This window comes from Thamnophis elegans, chromosome Z, assembly GCF_009769535.1.
Source record: "Thamnophis elegans isolate rThaEle1 chromosome Z, rThaEle1.pri, whole genome shotgun sequence".
Lineage (NCBI taxonomy): Eukaryota > Metazoa > Chordata > Lepidosauria > Squamata > Colubridae > Thamnophis > Thamnophis elegans.
In genome coordinates, this window is record NC_045558.1 from 12,385,397 (window position 1) to 12,399,890 (window position 14,494).

The 14,494-nt window shown below is 39.3% G+C and overlaps 1 protein-coding gene across 1 annotated transcript in view; it reads right to left on the reverse strand.

Annotated features, from left to right (window-relative positions):
* PTPRN2 (protein tyrosine phosphatase receptor type N2) overlaps positions 1 to 14,494 on the reverse strand; it is a 530,861-nt gene that overhangs the window by 124,486 nt on the left and 391,881 nt on the right. The window contains exon 11 of the mRNA XM_032234973.1: positions 2,029 to 2,244. Within this exon, the coding sequence (XP_032090864.1) occupies positions 2,029 to 2,244 (216 nt within the window). The remainder of the gene's footprint in view (positions 1 to 2,028; positions 2,245 to 14,494) is intronic.

Below are 14,494 nucleotides of genomic sequence, written 5' to 3' on the forward strand. Positions count from 1 at the left end.
TCTCAATATTTTCACAGATTCTTTGTGAAAGTGAGCAAAACAATCACATTAATATATATGAAAGGATTATTGTTCACTAGAATCCACTGTATGGAACTTTGACACTTATACCTGGGAGCAAAAGAACAGATGAGTTATTAAATTACTAGGTGGTAAAGACAACATAGACATTAAAATTTTATAACACTATTTGGTTAGAATCTTATATATGACGAATTTAAAAACAGAAGTTAGGTTGCTTCCCAAAGATGAGAATAACACCCTCTTCCAAATACATTTTTAAATTCCAACTGTCAAATCAATTCCCTTATCACAATTGTTCTAACAATTAATGGGGACGGGACTCCACTGGTGATATTAGGGAAAACTCAAGATCATAATTAAAATTTATTAGATCTGGGTTGAACTTCCTATGCTCATTTACCTCTAATTAAACCCTGTTGAATCTAGTGAGACTTACCTTTGAGCTGACACAATTAGGACCATAGTGTTAAAACACTTTTCTTTTTAAAATGGAATTATATCTTGCTTTAGCAATTTTAAAAAGATAATAAATGACAATACAAAAATTGAAGCTTAAATTTCATTTAGCATCTGGAGTATAGATTCCTAGTAAACAATACAAAATTCATTATAAAATCAATATCAACTTAACCATTGTGCCCAAGAAAAATAGCAAAAAGGTCATTCCCAGAAACTCAAACAATTTTCCTCCTGGAAGAGAAAGATTTTAATTACAGATATTACTAACCAGAACTGTCACTGAGAAGTTATTCTGTTATTCTTCTGTTTATCACAAATAAGTATAATTACTTTCAAATTATAATTTTATCAGCATTATTAGAATAAGGTATATTAATTTAAATATATCTTAAAAATAGCTAAAAAGTTTTCATCAAATGAATTGAACTAGTTTAATTGTTCACTGTTATTTATATGTAGTTTCGCTATTAGTTTACGTTCAGATAGCTTCATTTCGCTATAAATTATTTTCCTTGTCTTCTCCCCTCAGAAGATTTTATCTGAAGATTACATTATTTCTTTCTTTCTTCCTACGCTTAGAATTAAAGTTAAGGGTTCTTCCTCTGAAACAGTAATAATGGGCATTTATTTGGACATATTACTATTTTTGGAAATGTCATTTTTCAGACAACAAAATCTCATTTTTCAGACAACACAATGTAAAAAATACATGTAATGACAAAAAAAGTTTTTAAAATATTTCATTATCTGAATGCACAATTCCCTGTTTAAAGATGTGTTTTAGCATTTATACATTAAAGAAGTTTCATAGTTATTGCTATAGTAACGATATGGTTTGTTTAGTTATATAGCAATGCAGACAACAAAAGATATGGACTACCTATTATAAATAGATTTCAGTTCTCAGAAAGTTTCTGCAACATTTAAGTTTTATCCTACATTGTTTATAATTTATTGCGAAGATTTATCTATTTTCATGCCTTCAATCTATTAAGGGCCACTTTTCCAGAATAAAACAGGCTTGTTGTGTTCTGGCTTCTACAAATGTATCAACATATTCCAATTTATCTGAATAATGGAGAAACTGACATCTTTACAGATCAAAGTTTATTTTCTTATCAGACTTTCAAGAATTTAATGATTCAAAAAGAAAAAAAAGATACTTTTCAAATAACTGCATGATCCATGCCTAATAAATAATAGATTGTTTAAATATTTACTATGTAATGACAAACACTACATATTAATCTTATTTTTTCCAGAGGTATTTCAATTGGCAATTGAATCTTTTAATGTTTCTAATTAAAGACATAGTTACAACAAACTACAAAAATAGACATGATTAATAACCAGCAATAAAAAGTTGTTACAGTCTATTGGAGAATATTAATGGAAGAACACCCAATAAGGTATTGTTTAAAGAAAAAATATTTACCTCAGCTATAAATAAATAAAAGCAGCACTCCCTCACATGTGGGATAATAAATAATGTTTAAGTATCCAACAAAAACAAAGAACTGATGGAGTGGAGAAAGTCACTCTTACCTGATAAGTGGTAGTAGCATCCGAGCTGGGATCAGAGCCTAGGCTTGTCAACTTCTCCTTTAGTTTGTGATGAGAGCCATGGCGCAGGCAGTAGATCACTCCCGAAGTCATAAGGACTCCCAAAATGCAAGCAATGGAGAGGAGTGTCAGTATGATAAATTTGGTGGTATCTTTCTCTTCTTGAGCATGGAGAGGCAAAAGTTCCAGCTTGTTTTTCTATATCAGGATAAAAAAAAAGGAGGGGTTTATATGCTTTAGAATTTATTTATATATTGTCCACTTGAACATTTTTAATCCTGCTAGAGAGAATTCTTAATTGAATATAGCTGTTATTTTTATTAAAAGGATAAAGTTGCAGTGTTTGCAATTATTTTTGTGAAACAGATCTCAGTTCTTTGGAACTGATTTTGATAAGATTCTTCCATAAATTCCAAACATATTTACATACATACACACAAACACATGCATACATACAAGTGAGTTGAGTAAGTTTTGTTTTCTACTTATATATTTTGAAAAACACTAAATGGAGGCATTCTAAAAGAAGAATCATTAAGTTTGGAGACTGCAAATCCTACTTGTCTATAGCCTTAAATAGTACAAAATCAAAATTTTCAAATGAATGCAAACAGTCAAATTAACTATCCCAAATAATAACCTCTTCTGCCTTTTAAGTTAAAAAGATAACACAATTTTGATAACACCCACTGCATTGTTTATGCCTTTAAAAAAATAATTCAACTGTTTGTTGGATTGTGCAAAATTGGTTTTTAGAAAGGAAATATTCCAACAATAAGCTTAACTATCTTATAGTCAGCTTTCCTCATGATACTTTTTATACAAGTGAGAAGTGGCTTTTTTCTGTTTGATTTATCATCCGGAATATCTGTTCAAATAAATTCTCTATTTTTATTCATGGAGAAGAATTTTCACGTGGAAAAGCAAAATCCATATTTCTTTACCATCTTTTTGTTCACATTATCAAATAAAGTTTAGTCTTTTTCTTTTCTAAGGACAAGGAGGAGAAGGAAAGGGAAACGTTTCAAACTTAATTCAATGTTGCCTTTTAAATTATGCGCGACTGTATGTCTTATGTCCGCGCTTAGCAACAAAAAAGAAGAAATACAAAGTGAAGCATTTTGTGCTCCACTCGCACAAAAGTTGTCCAATAATTTCCCCTCATTAACTTCATTATAAGCTATATTAGCAACAATTAAAATCGCAACCTATGAAAAAGCCAGACACGGAAGATTGCAGGCGCGCTCATTTGGCCAGCGCTTCACATTTACCAGGGAAATGAATGGAAAAGCCCTCCCCTGCTTCAGCTCCGGCTGCTTCAAGATGCGAACAATTAGCCAAGTCCTCTTCACCGCCTCATTTCGTGGACGGATCTTTTCCCCCCTCACTGCCAGGTCCGACCTATTCATTATCACGCCTACCTTCAATAATTTTCTACTCTGTATTCAGCTAGTTTCCATTTAATTTCCTCCCGGAGAGCCACGTCCACAAGCGGCACTTATACTAAGCTCCGAGCGGGGTTTTTTTTTCTTTGCTTGCTTTCTCTTTCTCCCTTTTATTTCCTTCTTTTTTTTGTCCAGCTTCTATCTTAGGGAAGCCGCCAAAGTAATTACAGTCACATCTTTGCGGGCTTGCCATTAATTAGCCTTCTTGCTTAGCCGTAGTTCTACGGCCTCGCGAATGACCCCGGCTTAAAAGAAAGGAAGGGAGAGACAGGTCCGGCAGACTCTTCAGCGCCTTGTTTCGAAGAGCGAAGCTCGCCGGCGAAGAGGCAGCGCTAGAGGCCAGAGGCGCGCACTCTAGTTGGCTTCTCAGGGAGGGGCGGCCGTGGCTAGCTGCTCGCGCCACTTTCTCTGTCAAGCTGAATGAAGCCGAAGCTAACTCCTTTCCTGCCGCCGCTCCAAAGCGCTGGGGCAACCGGGAAGGACGTGCGTGCGCTCCCTCCTCCTCCCGCCCCCTCGCCAACGGGAGGAGTGTCTTTTCAAATCCCCACCTGTCTCGTCCCTTTTTCCAGGCGCGGAGGAGTAGGACAGGGACCCAAGAGCCGCCTCTCAAGAATAGGCGCTCGGCCGAATCTCCTTAGGACCACTTTTATCCCGACATCGAACTCCCTTTCGGTCGCGATTGCCGGGAAGGGGGCGGCTCAAGGGAAATTGCGCGGGTGCTGGAAAAGGGGAGGGTGTGGATGCCTAGCCTCCGTTTGGCAAAGAAGAAGGTTAAGTTCCATCAGCACTTCCCAGAATTTACGCGTCTCACTGAAATAGGCTTACTTCGAAAAGTCTCGACCGTGGCGGGCCTGCCTCAAGATCCCATGGATAACTTTGGTTCAGGCAGTCGAATTCCACGCTCGTTCCCTCTCTCCGCAAAGCGAAGGAATTGCAGAGGCGCTGCCGAGCCGAGAATAGGGCTTCAGCGGACGCAATTCCTAATAAACGCATTATGTGCAGAGAAATGCATGCCACAACCAGCGAATCGCGTTTTCCAAGGAACCGACGAAACCCCGGCCGGCTGTTTAGCCGGTTGCCGAAGGAAAAGAGCAAGGTATACGGCTGCCCAAAAGGTCCTTCCTTTTGTGCAGCAAGGCGGCAGGGTCAGTGTCCGTAGCAGTAACGCAGGAGGAAAGCCAAGCAGTGGAGAAGCAGCCATGGTCCCGCTTTGAAAGCAGGCTGCAAAGAAGCTCTCTGGCTAAGCCTCCGGTGCGGGCGCGTTTTCTGATAACACTTGCAGTCTGCGCGGACTGCCATCCCGCTGCGAGGCAACTTTTCTTTCCCAACTGAAGCCAAGGCTTCCGAGGCCGCTCTCCTCGATCTGGGCAGGGCGAGTACCGGAGAGAAGCGCGCTCTCTGGTTGCCCATTTTCCAGTGCCACCCAACGCCCTCGGGGAAAAGGATGTTTTCTTCAACTTCTCAAAGCTCTTTAAACCAGATTTTCCCATTTGACCGGCGTTTGCTTTTCTCCGAAAGAGGTCCGCTGTTGTTGATCGGCCTCCTCCTCCAGCAGCATTAGCTCTCTGGAGACAAGCAAGTCCCCTGGGACTGCAACCTAAAGACCTGGTCTTAGCTTTAAAAGTTAGCATTTCGCTGAATGGCCTCCAACCTCCTGGAAGTGGCCATTTCCGTTTAAATAGAAGCGTCCAAAAATTGGCCAGATTCGCCCCCTCTCTATCCTTCAGGCGGGGCGGTGCTGCGCAAAAGATCCTTCCACTTTCTGGAGCGGCCGGACCAACCGCTTCGAAAGCATCCCAACACTTCTCCGGCAGCTGTGCTGTGCACCCACAGCAAAGCGAAGGGAGAAGCCTTCCTATTCTTCTCCAGAATTTGATGGGTCGCCGGGTCTGTGATAGATTTAGCCCTCATCAGCACCTACTGCAGCGCAATTCGATATGTGAACCCCAGCTTTGAGGCGAAGCCATCCTTGATATTCTATCGAGCCCGCCTCCCTTAAGTGCTGTTCAACAGTTGATATCTTAGATGGGGAGGAACTACGGGCGCCCCTCCTATTTTGTCTACACACTACTCTTTCTGTTTCTGTAGCGCGCGCACCAACACACCAATGGCGGTTGCTAAGGGAACTTTACGTTTGCATCTGATCCTCTCCTAAGGGTCTCTTAAGATCCGGATCCTAAGCCCACACTTCTTGGGAAGGTGGATACTCACTGGGTCTGCGACACAGGCTTATAAGCAGCAGGGTGTAAGATTACCTTGTAATTAGGTTTCCTTACTACTGACCTTTTTAAGATTTTACTACCAAGCACACAATAGTTATGGGAAACACATGGAGCACCACAAGCCTTTGTAGCTAAGATGGCCTGCATCTGTAAATCAAATAATTTCTAAGCGGGTGTTACTCAGAAATAAGTTATCTGCACAGAATTAGATAAAACACCTTGCCCAAGAAAGCTCAGGAAAATGCTTTTTTTAAAAATTCCCAGTCATGTGTATTTAGAATTGCAAGTTAAATAGAATCAGACTGAGATTGATATATTCAGGAGATGCTAGTTTACCTCATAGGTAATAATCCATAAAATGTTGAAAATGAATCTATGTCTATGGGTAAATAGGAGTATTTGAAATACTATGTCTTCAATGGAAATATTCAAATAAATGCTATATCCTCAAGGAAGAACTGATTTAGTTTTAAATTTCACACATGATGGTCTCTCTCCTAGCTTCAATTTCCTATCTATAAAATGGGATCAGAATCTGTATTTCACGAGGTGCTACAGGTGATGGGAATGCAGATTCTCCATACTTGTGCACAAACAAATGTCTGAGAAAATACTAAGTATCCTTAAATTTGGAGCTCCTTTTCCTGAACTGGATGGGATCTGCATTCACCTGAATGCAGGATACATTTTGGCTTGGAGAACAGTATCACCTCTATGAGAAATTTTTAGGCTTAGAGATTCTAATTAGGAATATTTTCATACTGACAGCAAGTTATTATGCAGATACTGTGAAGAAAGTACACCTTTTTCATCTTTAGCAGCACTATTTAAAACATACATATTCAAGTTTGCTATGGATTTAAGTTTGTTTTGTGGTGGTTATTTGCATAACAAAATTCCTCCCCTTCAAATCCTTTGACCTGAATGGGTTTTCAGACTGCTTTACAAATTGGTTCTTCTTGTTGAAAATGAAGATACTGGGTGCTATTTTAAGCAGACCTAGAGTGTTAAGCTCATCTCCCATGCCAAACCCAGTATATTACTTCAAAAAGAGAATGGTGGAAGTGTCCTGCATCACTTTTGCCTTTTAAATAAAAGCATTTTCCCTTCAACTTAATCAGCACTTTGAAGCAGCATCAGTGATGAAGTAACTGGGCTGGGGACAACTACTTAAGTTGCACATAAAGAAAAGAAACTATCATATTTTTCTATTTGAAGATGGCAAGTCCTACTCAGGACTGAAATGTGGATGCAGATCAAATGCACATCTTTGCCAGAAAGGCCACGACAATTTAAAAACAGAAATATATGTAGTGTGCGCAAAAGGATTTTCTGTCATACTATCACCTAGTTGTTCTATTTTTCTTGTGCATTTGTTTTTTCAGCGGTTTGATTTGATTCTGAGATAGAATGATAAAAAGACAAACTATAAAAGAAAGTTTATAAAGCCAGTATGGTCTAGTGGTTAAGGCATAAAATTAGAAATGAGGAGATTAGTTCCAATCCCACTTTAGGTACAAAGCCAGTGAGTGACTTTGGGTTAGTCACTCTCTCTTAGCCTAGCCCACCTCAAAGAGTTGTTGTTGGGAAAACAGGAGGAGGATGACATATTAGATATGTTTACTGTCTTGAATTATTTCTAAAAACAATAAAGCAGGATTAAAAAAATTAAAAGAAAATGAATACACAACGTAAACAGAATCCTGTGGCTCCTGCATATAAATTCAAGATTATTTGCAAATTAAGTTGAAATGACTGCACATTAATTTTAGTCTGTCAGAAATTTAAAGCCAGCACAGTCTGCATTGCCTGCAATGTATAGTCTTTTTCTAAAAAAGCTTAAATGACTTTCAGATTCCACCTTAATTTCCCCTATACATTACTAGCCCACCTTAAACAAAAAATTAACATAAGAGAGTTCACAAAAAGCTTATAAATATTTGCTAAACCAGTCTCTCCTTCATCCTTGATGAGCACTTGCTCTCTCAAAGTTTCTGTCTTCCATTTAATTGCATTCTATTCCCTTCCCCCACAAACTTAATGCCGTTTTAGGTGAAAGATTCTAAACTATTCTTATACTGCTTCTGTTTAGTTTTCCTGAATTAAAACATAGATTTATCATTGCGACAGGTGCTAGTTTTGACTTCAATAAGCCTAAGAGTAATTATCTGGCAAGCAGAGTAATGTCATGTCACACAATAAGCCAGTTCAGTTATTAGGCAAGCTTTTGATGTCTATGGAATCTTTTTTCTTCCTAGTGCAGATTGGAAATGAATCATCTCTCAGACTACTTAATGGTGAAGGTCCTTTCCAATCTATTAGCAGAAAAAGTTTTTTTGGATGAATGTATGAGGTTCCTTCTCTGAAAACTAGAATGGAAAGTATTGTAGGAAAAGTTGATCAACTGTGACCTTCTCATTGCACTGAATCCTTGAGACAAATTGAGACAGCTCCAGAATGCCAGTCCTGGGACATTTATACAACTTGCCATCTTCCCAACTAAGAAGAGGCTCAATTATTGAAGGACATTTACTGATGCACCTTTAAAATTTCCAGGAAATTCTATCAGCACTCAGAAAGGCACTGGGACAAGCCTCAAACAGTATTAAAGTATTGTCGGAAAGATCATCATCAACATTAAGGCAATAACTGAACAGTGTCAGTCTTTCATTCAATGGCTAAGCCAAGTTTGTTTAATAAATATATTGTGATAAATTACAAACCATGAACCATAAGCCACAATATCTGGATTCACTCAAGCTAAATCCAAGCAAACTATGCTAAAGGTGATTTATAAAGATTTCAGAGCAGGAATACTTCAAGAATCATTCTCAAAAGTATGCAATATGTATTAGACAATGAATCACACAATCATTTTACTAAAATTAGGTTTGCTGCAATATGAATTTAGGACTACATACAGGATGGATTATGTTCCAATAGAAAGAATAGCACAAAAGCAAGTAAGTTTGTAAAAAAGGATTTTTTTTAAAAAAAACTAGAAAACAGATGGGACTTGAACCAAAATTCATTCTATAACATCCTTTACCCTCACCTGGTCTGATCAAGATGCAAAAGGATGAATGAAAATCAAAGGTCATTGACAAAAGAGATTCAAAGCAGGTTTTGTCTTGGGATAAGGAATCCAAGATGATTTAAAAGCAAACTAGTTGACAATTGGAAGCAGTTTTAATTAAGAGAGTGAAGGTTTTTTCTCGAAGCTTCTGGATTGGTTTCCAAACGTTTAGTTACCAGGCTAGGTAACATCTTCAGCGGAGTTTAGGGGAAGTTAGTGTTCTTCTGAATGTGTCAAGTGAGAGTCTTGTGATGGTTAGGTGTGAGTCTTGTGATAGGAAGATTGTATCAGGTCAGGTTCATTGGGAGGTGAACTGATGGTGGTGGGAGTTGCATAGATTGGTTGAGGGTCAGTCCTGTCTCTGATTGGCTGTGCAGCCGATTTGGATTATGAGGGCTTCATAAGCTAGTTGTAGGTCAATATGTCCGTTGATGGAATTGCTTATGGAGTGCCAGGCTTTGATGAACTCACCAGCATGGTGGGTGATAGCATAGCCAATAATTTTTGTGTTGCTCCAATTGAACTGGTGCTGTTTGGTGTCAGTGTGGGTACAGATTAAAGATGTGGGATCCTGGGAGTCAGTCAGGTGGTGTTTGTGGATCCTGATTTTTAATCAACATGTTTGTCCTATGTAAAATTGGTTGCAATGGTTACAGTTGATTTTGGAGATTACATTGTTTCTTTCATCCTTCTGTGCTTCTTTGGTTCTGAATAATTCTTGGTGGAGTGTGGCTGTGGTTTGTGGGCTATTGCTATTCTTACAGGCTAGAGGATTTTGGCTGTCATTTCTGACTCTCTTTTTGTGTATGATATGGTTACCTTTTGCCTGGTGATTGGCTATGTGTTGTGGTGTGGGTGCTGTGTGTTGGAATATGAAGTTTTTGGGATAGCTGTTATGGAGAAAGACATCGAGCAGCTGTTTCTCTTCCACTTTTCTTAAGTGTGGTGCTGCAGTGTGTCTAGACCCTTCTGAAGAGGGTCTGGATACAGCTTCTTTTGTGTGCAGTGGGGTGTTTGCTTGCGAAGCTGAGAATCTGGTCAGTGTGCATGGGTTTGCGGTAGATGCGGGTTTCCAGCTCTCCACTGTCTAATCTCCTTATGTCGATGTCAAGGAATTGGAGTCTGTTATCTGTTTCCTCTTCATATGTGAATTTGATCCCAAGGAATATATTATTGAGTAGATTATATGTTTCTTCAATTTGGGAGCGTCTGATGATGACCAAGGTGTCACCAATGTAGCATGTCCAGAATTTTGGTTTTAATAATTTTAAAAATTTAATAATTTTTGATTCCTTAACGACCTTTCGCACAATATAAGTTTGCAAAGCCTGCAACCACTTGATGCAGGGAGTGGGACCTCCAACAAATGCTGGTTTAAAAGCCTTGACATTCCAATAAAAAAGCAAATGTATTATAAATACCTGACCACTGTGCGACATAACTACAAAATCTTATGCCCAAAGTCACTGCCTTGTTAATCAGAAAATTATTACATATTGCATCAGAAAGCAATTTTGCAATACAGCACAACATCTAGGTTGAGTTCCATAAAACAAATCAAAAGCAAGGCAAAGCTAATATGACCAAATTCAGTAGTATATAGTGATTCTTAGATGCTTTCTCAAAGAGTTCTTCAAAAATATAGGATAGGGTGGGGTGGGGTGAGGTAGGCTAGAGTAGGATAGAATAGAATAGAACAGGACAGGACAGAACAATTCTTTATTGGCCAAGTATGATTGGTCTTAGTTCTCAAAAGTAAGAATTTAAGGGGAATTTTCTTTGAAAAGGACTACTTGAGTGACAATCCAGGAGACATTCCAAATCATTCCTTATTTGAAAACTATGGAGACATACTCCCATGTGGAAAAGTTAGAGAACCTGTGATTAACACAACTCTGGATCAATATAGATACTATCCTAGGAAAGTAGTACTATATAACATAGATACTATCTTACATTGTCATGATAATCTTAAAAGGATTTTTCATTTTTGTCCTTATAAATGTCCTTATAAACTATAAGCCTGCAAACTTTAAAAGCAATTGCTGACTGAAGTAAGGACCACCCTTGGCTAGTAGGTATTACAGGCAGATTCTATATTTGTGAAAACAATATGTTCCTTCTTTTTCTGTTCAGTAACAAGTTAGCAGTAGTATTTAGTTGTATGTACTACGTTGAAGCTTTTTTCATATTTTTAAAGTTTTCATTAATCATATATTACAACAGGTTTAAACATTAACAACACAAACCTGAGATTTCAGTATGCAGAAGTATACAACTTTAAGATTTTGATTTTAAAATATGAATTTTAAAAATCATACAATAATACTATTTTTAATTGAGAATACACTCTAGAACCTAATAAATGGGAGAAGTCAGGCAGAAATAATCATGTATTAATTCTCTACATTACAAAATCTTTTCAGAAGCTATTATCAGAGCAAGAGGCATTGTGGTTGAGATTCAGGGTGGGAGAAATCCTTTGTGCTACTGAAAGCTATTGTTCCTCCGTACTGATGAAATTGTACTTGCAAATCTGCCATTCAAGGAGGCCAAAAAAGGAGAGGGGGAGAGTCCAAAGCAGAAGAAAAAGAGTGACAATAAAATAATTATTTCTAATTATAAACTTGAATTAATATACATATTGGCCTCAGCCTTTTCTTTCCAACATATTGCAAACTAACATTTAAGTCCAAAAGAAATTATCTATAATACTAACCTGAAAAGTGCAAGAATAGCTACATTTTTCAGGATGATTCCACTGAAATCAATAGATCCTGCTTTGAGGTAATTAATTTTTGGGGAGCACATTCTTGATTAAACTAAACTAAAATACACACCTGAAGTTTAAATTAACAATGATCTTTAAGTAGACTAGCGAAGAGAAAAATTTGTCCTTAGAATAAAAAGAAATGCAGATTAATTTGTATCTCATTAGGAAGGGCATATACTGAAGTCTTCTTTATACTAAATTAGGATTGGTATTGCTTTGGACCTTATTCTTTAAAATGATGCTCATTAGCATTTCAGTGTTTAATAATTTTTATAGAATAAAGTGAGCTTAGTAAGATTTCTGAGGTGCATATCCCAAAAAGTTTGTTAAAGTTCTCATCAAATTAATTGAACTAGCATCCAGTGAATGTGTGATGCAATATGGTTGAACATAGGAACAAGGCCTGATGGTAACAGTAATTACATTAACAATGTTCTTTTTTTATTGTATACCAGATTCCTCACTAGAATAAGATCTTTCTCCTTAGTGTTTGAGTCTCATAAGAGATTCTTCAAAATTGGAAGGTTTGGATGCAAGGAGGGAAAGAACACCCTCATAGTTCTCTGTCCTTCAATATCATTTTGGATGTTGATCCAAACTAATTTTTGGCAGATGTCAGTTCATCATCCGAAACAACGTCAAATGAATGCTTTCATGAAGACTGAAAATGGAGACAGCTGCAGTCAAAGAAGAAGGTACTTTTCCTTCTACTATGAGACTCTATGAAGAGGTTGGAAAGATTAGACAAAATTGACATATACAAAAAGCAGATGGGTTTCTGGGAACTCCAGTTTATTCAAATCACTGAGAAAGGTCATGCCATGACCACAGATCTATTCATCTAAAGCTACACAATGATCCTTCCTCAACCTTCAGCCCACAAAGAACTGGGGAAGAAGGTACTTTATACATTTAGGAAGGATTAATATTTATCAACAAAGAGAGAACCTATTAGATTCAGCAAATTTGCAAAGATGCCATCATGGAAACTTTTAATAAAAAGTAGTATGTTGCTTTCTTGTTAAAAAGAAAAGTCAAAGTAAAACAGAATGCAGCTACAGTTCTTTATTACCCTCAATTCTCAGGGTACTGAATTTTGTTACATTAGGACATGCTAAAATGTTAATAGCATCCAAAGGTTACAAGAAAGTTGGGGCAGGCTGTTTATGTTTTTAAAACATCTGAATTTCATTTGATACTTAATAAATTTCAATAGGAACAGATCTGTTGAAGTATTAGCATTTTCTTTTTGATTGTTTAGTCTACTATTTAATTTTTGTTAAAAACATTTTTGTGGATAGATAGTGTGCTGTGTATGTTAATATATACACTTTACAAATTCATACTAATCTGAATACTAGCATATTTCATTGTTTTCTATCATCTTTTTAGTATCCTAATGCTTCACAATATCTATTGCATGCACACTATTTCTATTAATAAAATTCCATTAAAAGAAACACATGTTTTACATTATGAGATAGAGATGACAGAAATCCTGAATTTAATTTCACACCAACCCCCTGCCAATAACCAAAGCAGCATAAAGGAACATTAAGGGAACAAACTGTGATATGGAATCAGACATACAAACAAGAACAATGCACTTGTTCATAGGCAGAAAAGTACCTCTGGGAGAACTGTGTGCGAAAACGGTTATGCCAAACTTGTTTTCTACCTTGCATTTCCAACACAAGCTCAATAATGATGGAAGGAAACAACACTTTGAACTTCTTCTCAAATTTCTGTGTGTTGCTATGCAAGGATCACAAGCAAAGTACAGTTATGCCTTATGGGGGGAAAAACATTCTGGAACCAAAGGAGTAATTCTGAAGCCCATGCTGGGGCCAAGGCAGTGAAAGATAGAGGCGAACTGGAAATCCTGACCAAAGATTTGTAGAAGGCTACCGAGGTCAGCAAAGGCTTCTTTCAGTAATCTTTGGAAAGGGCCACTTTGGGACGCCAAGGGCGTCCTTGGGCGAAGGGAACAGAACCGCCCATCTCTCAAAGATGAACCCCTCCTAGCCCCAACTCCAGCTGCCGACCATCTTGGGGGATTATTATCCCCCCCCCCGGGGAAATCTCTTTCCCAATCACCCGCCTCACACTCCCGAGGAAGAGGGGGAAACTCGAAGGAAGGACTGGGAAACCCTTGTCTGGCGTTGAGGGGGGTCAGGTTACCCTAGTGGAAGATGAGGCGATGGCGACGGAAAATGGGCGCACGCTTTGGGCGGAGAGGGGAGTTTTATCAGTGCTCGCCAAAGCCGGGAGTGAGTGGGGAGAGAGAGAGACAGAGAGAGAGAAAGCTTCACTGCCCGTCCGTCCAGGCCCAGCCGAGCAGCTTCCTCCGCGGTCCCGGGTCCCAATTGGCTGGCGTGACCAGAACTCTGAGCATGTGCAGAAGACTTTTTACTTCAGGGCGCTCCGCTGGAGGGACAGGGCTGCCGGAGCCCGGAGGCAGGTCCCTTACCTGCCGCCATGACTCGCTTCTCCGAGGAGTTCCCCATCCCTAGAAGCGGCCGCTCCAAAAGGAGAAACCTCCGTCCTCCGCCGCCGCCACGCCGGTCCCCCCGTTCCCCTTCGCCAGGCCACACAAAGGCGGGAGGCGGCGCTGACAGGCTTTCCCAAGTCCCACGCGGGTCCTCCGGGGCGGAGGGGTGTGTATGTGTCGGCAACCGCCTTTCTCGTCTCAGGGATCCCCCAGCGGCGGCCGCCTCAGCGGAACAAGCTGTCCATCATCGCGAGGCGCGAAAACTGGGGAGGGAGGGAGTGGGGGGGGGTGCCGCGACGACAGGCGCCCACCCGTCCCAACCGCCCGCGCCGCGCTCTGCCCCGCCTTTATATTCGCCCGCGCTCACCCCCCGCTGTCGGCAGCGAAAGCACATGGCCAGTCCAACCGGTTACCATAGCGATGCCTCCTCGCCACAGGTTG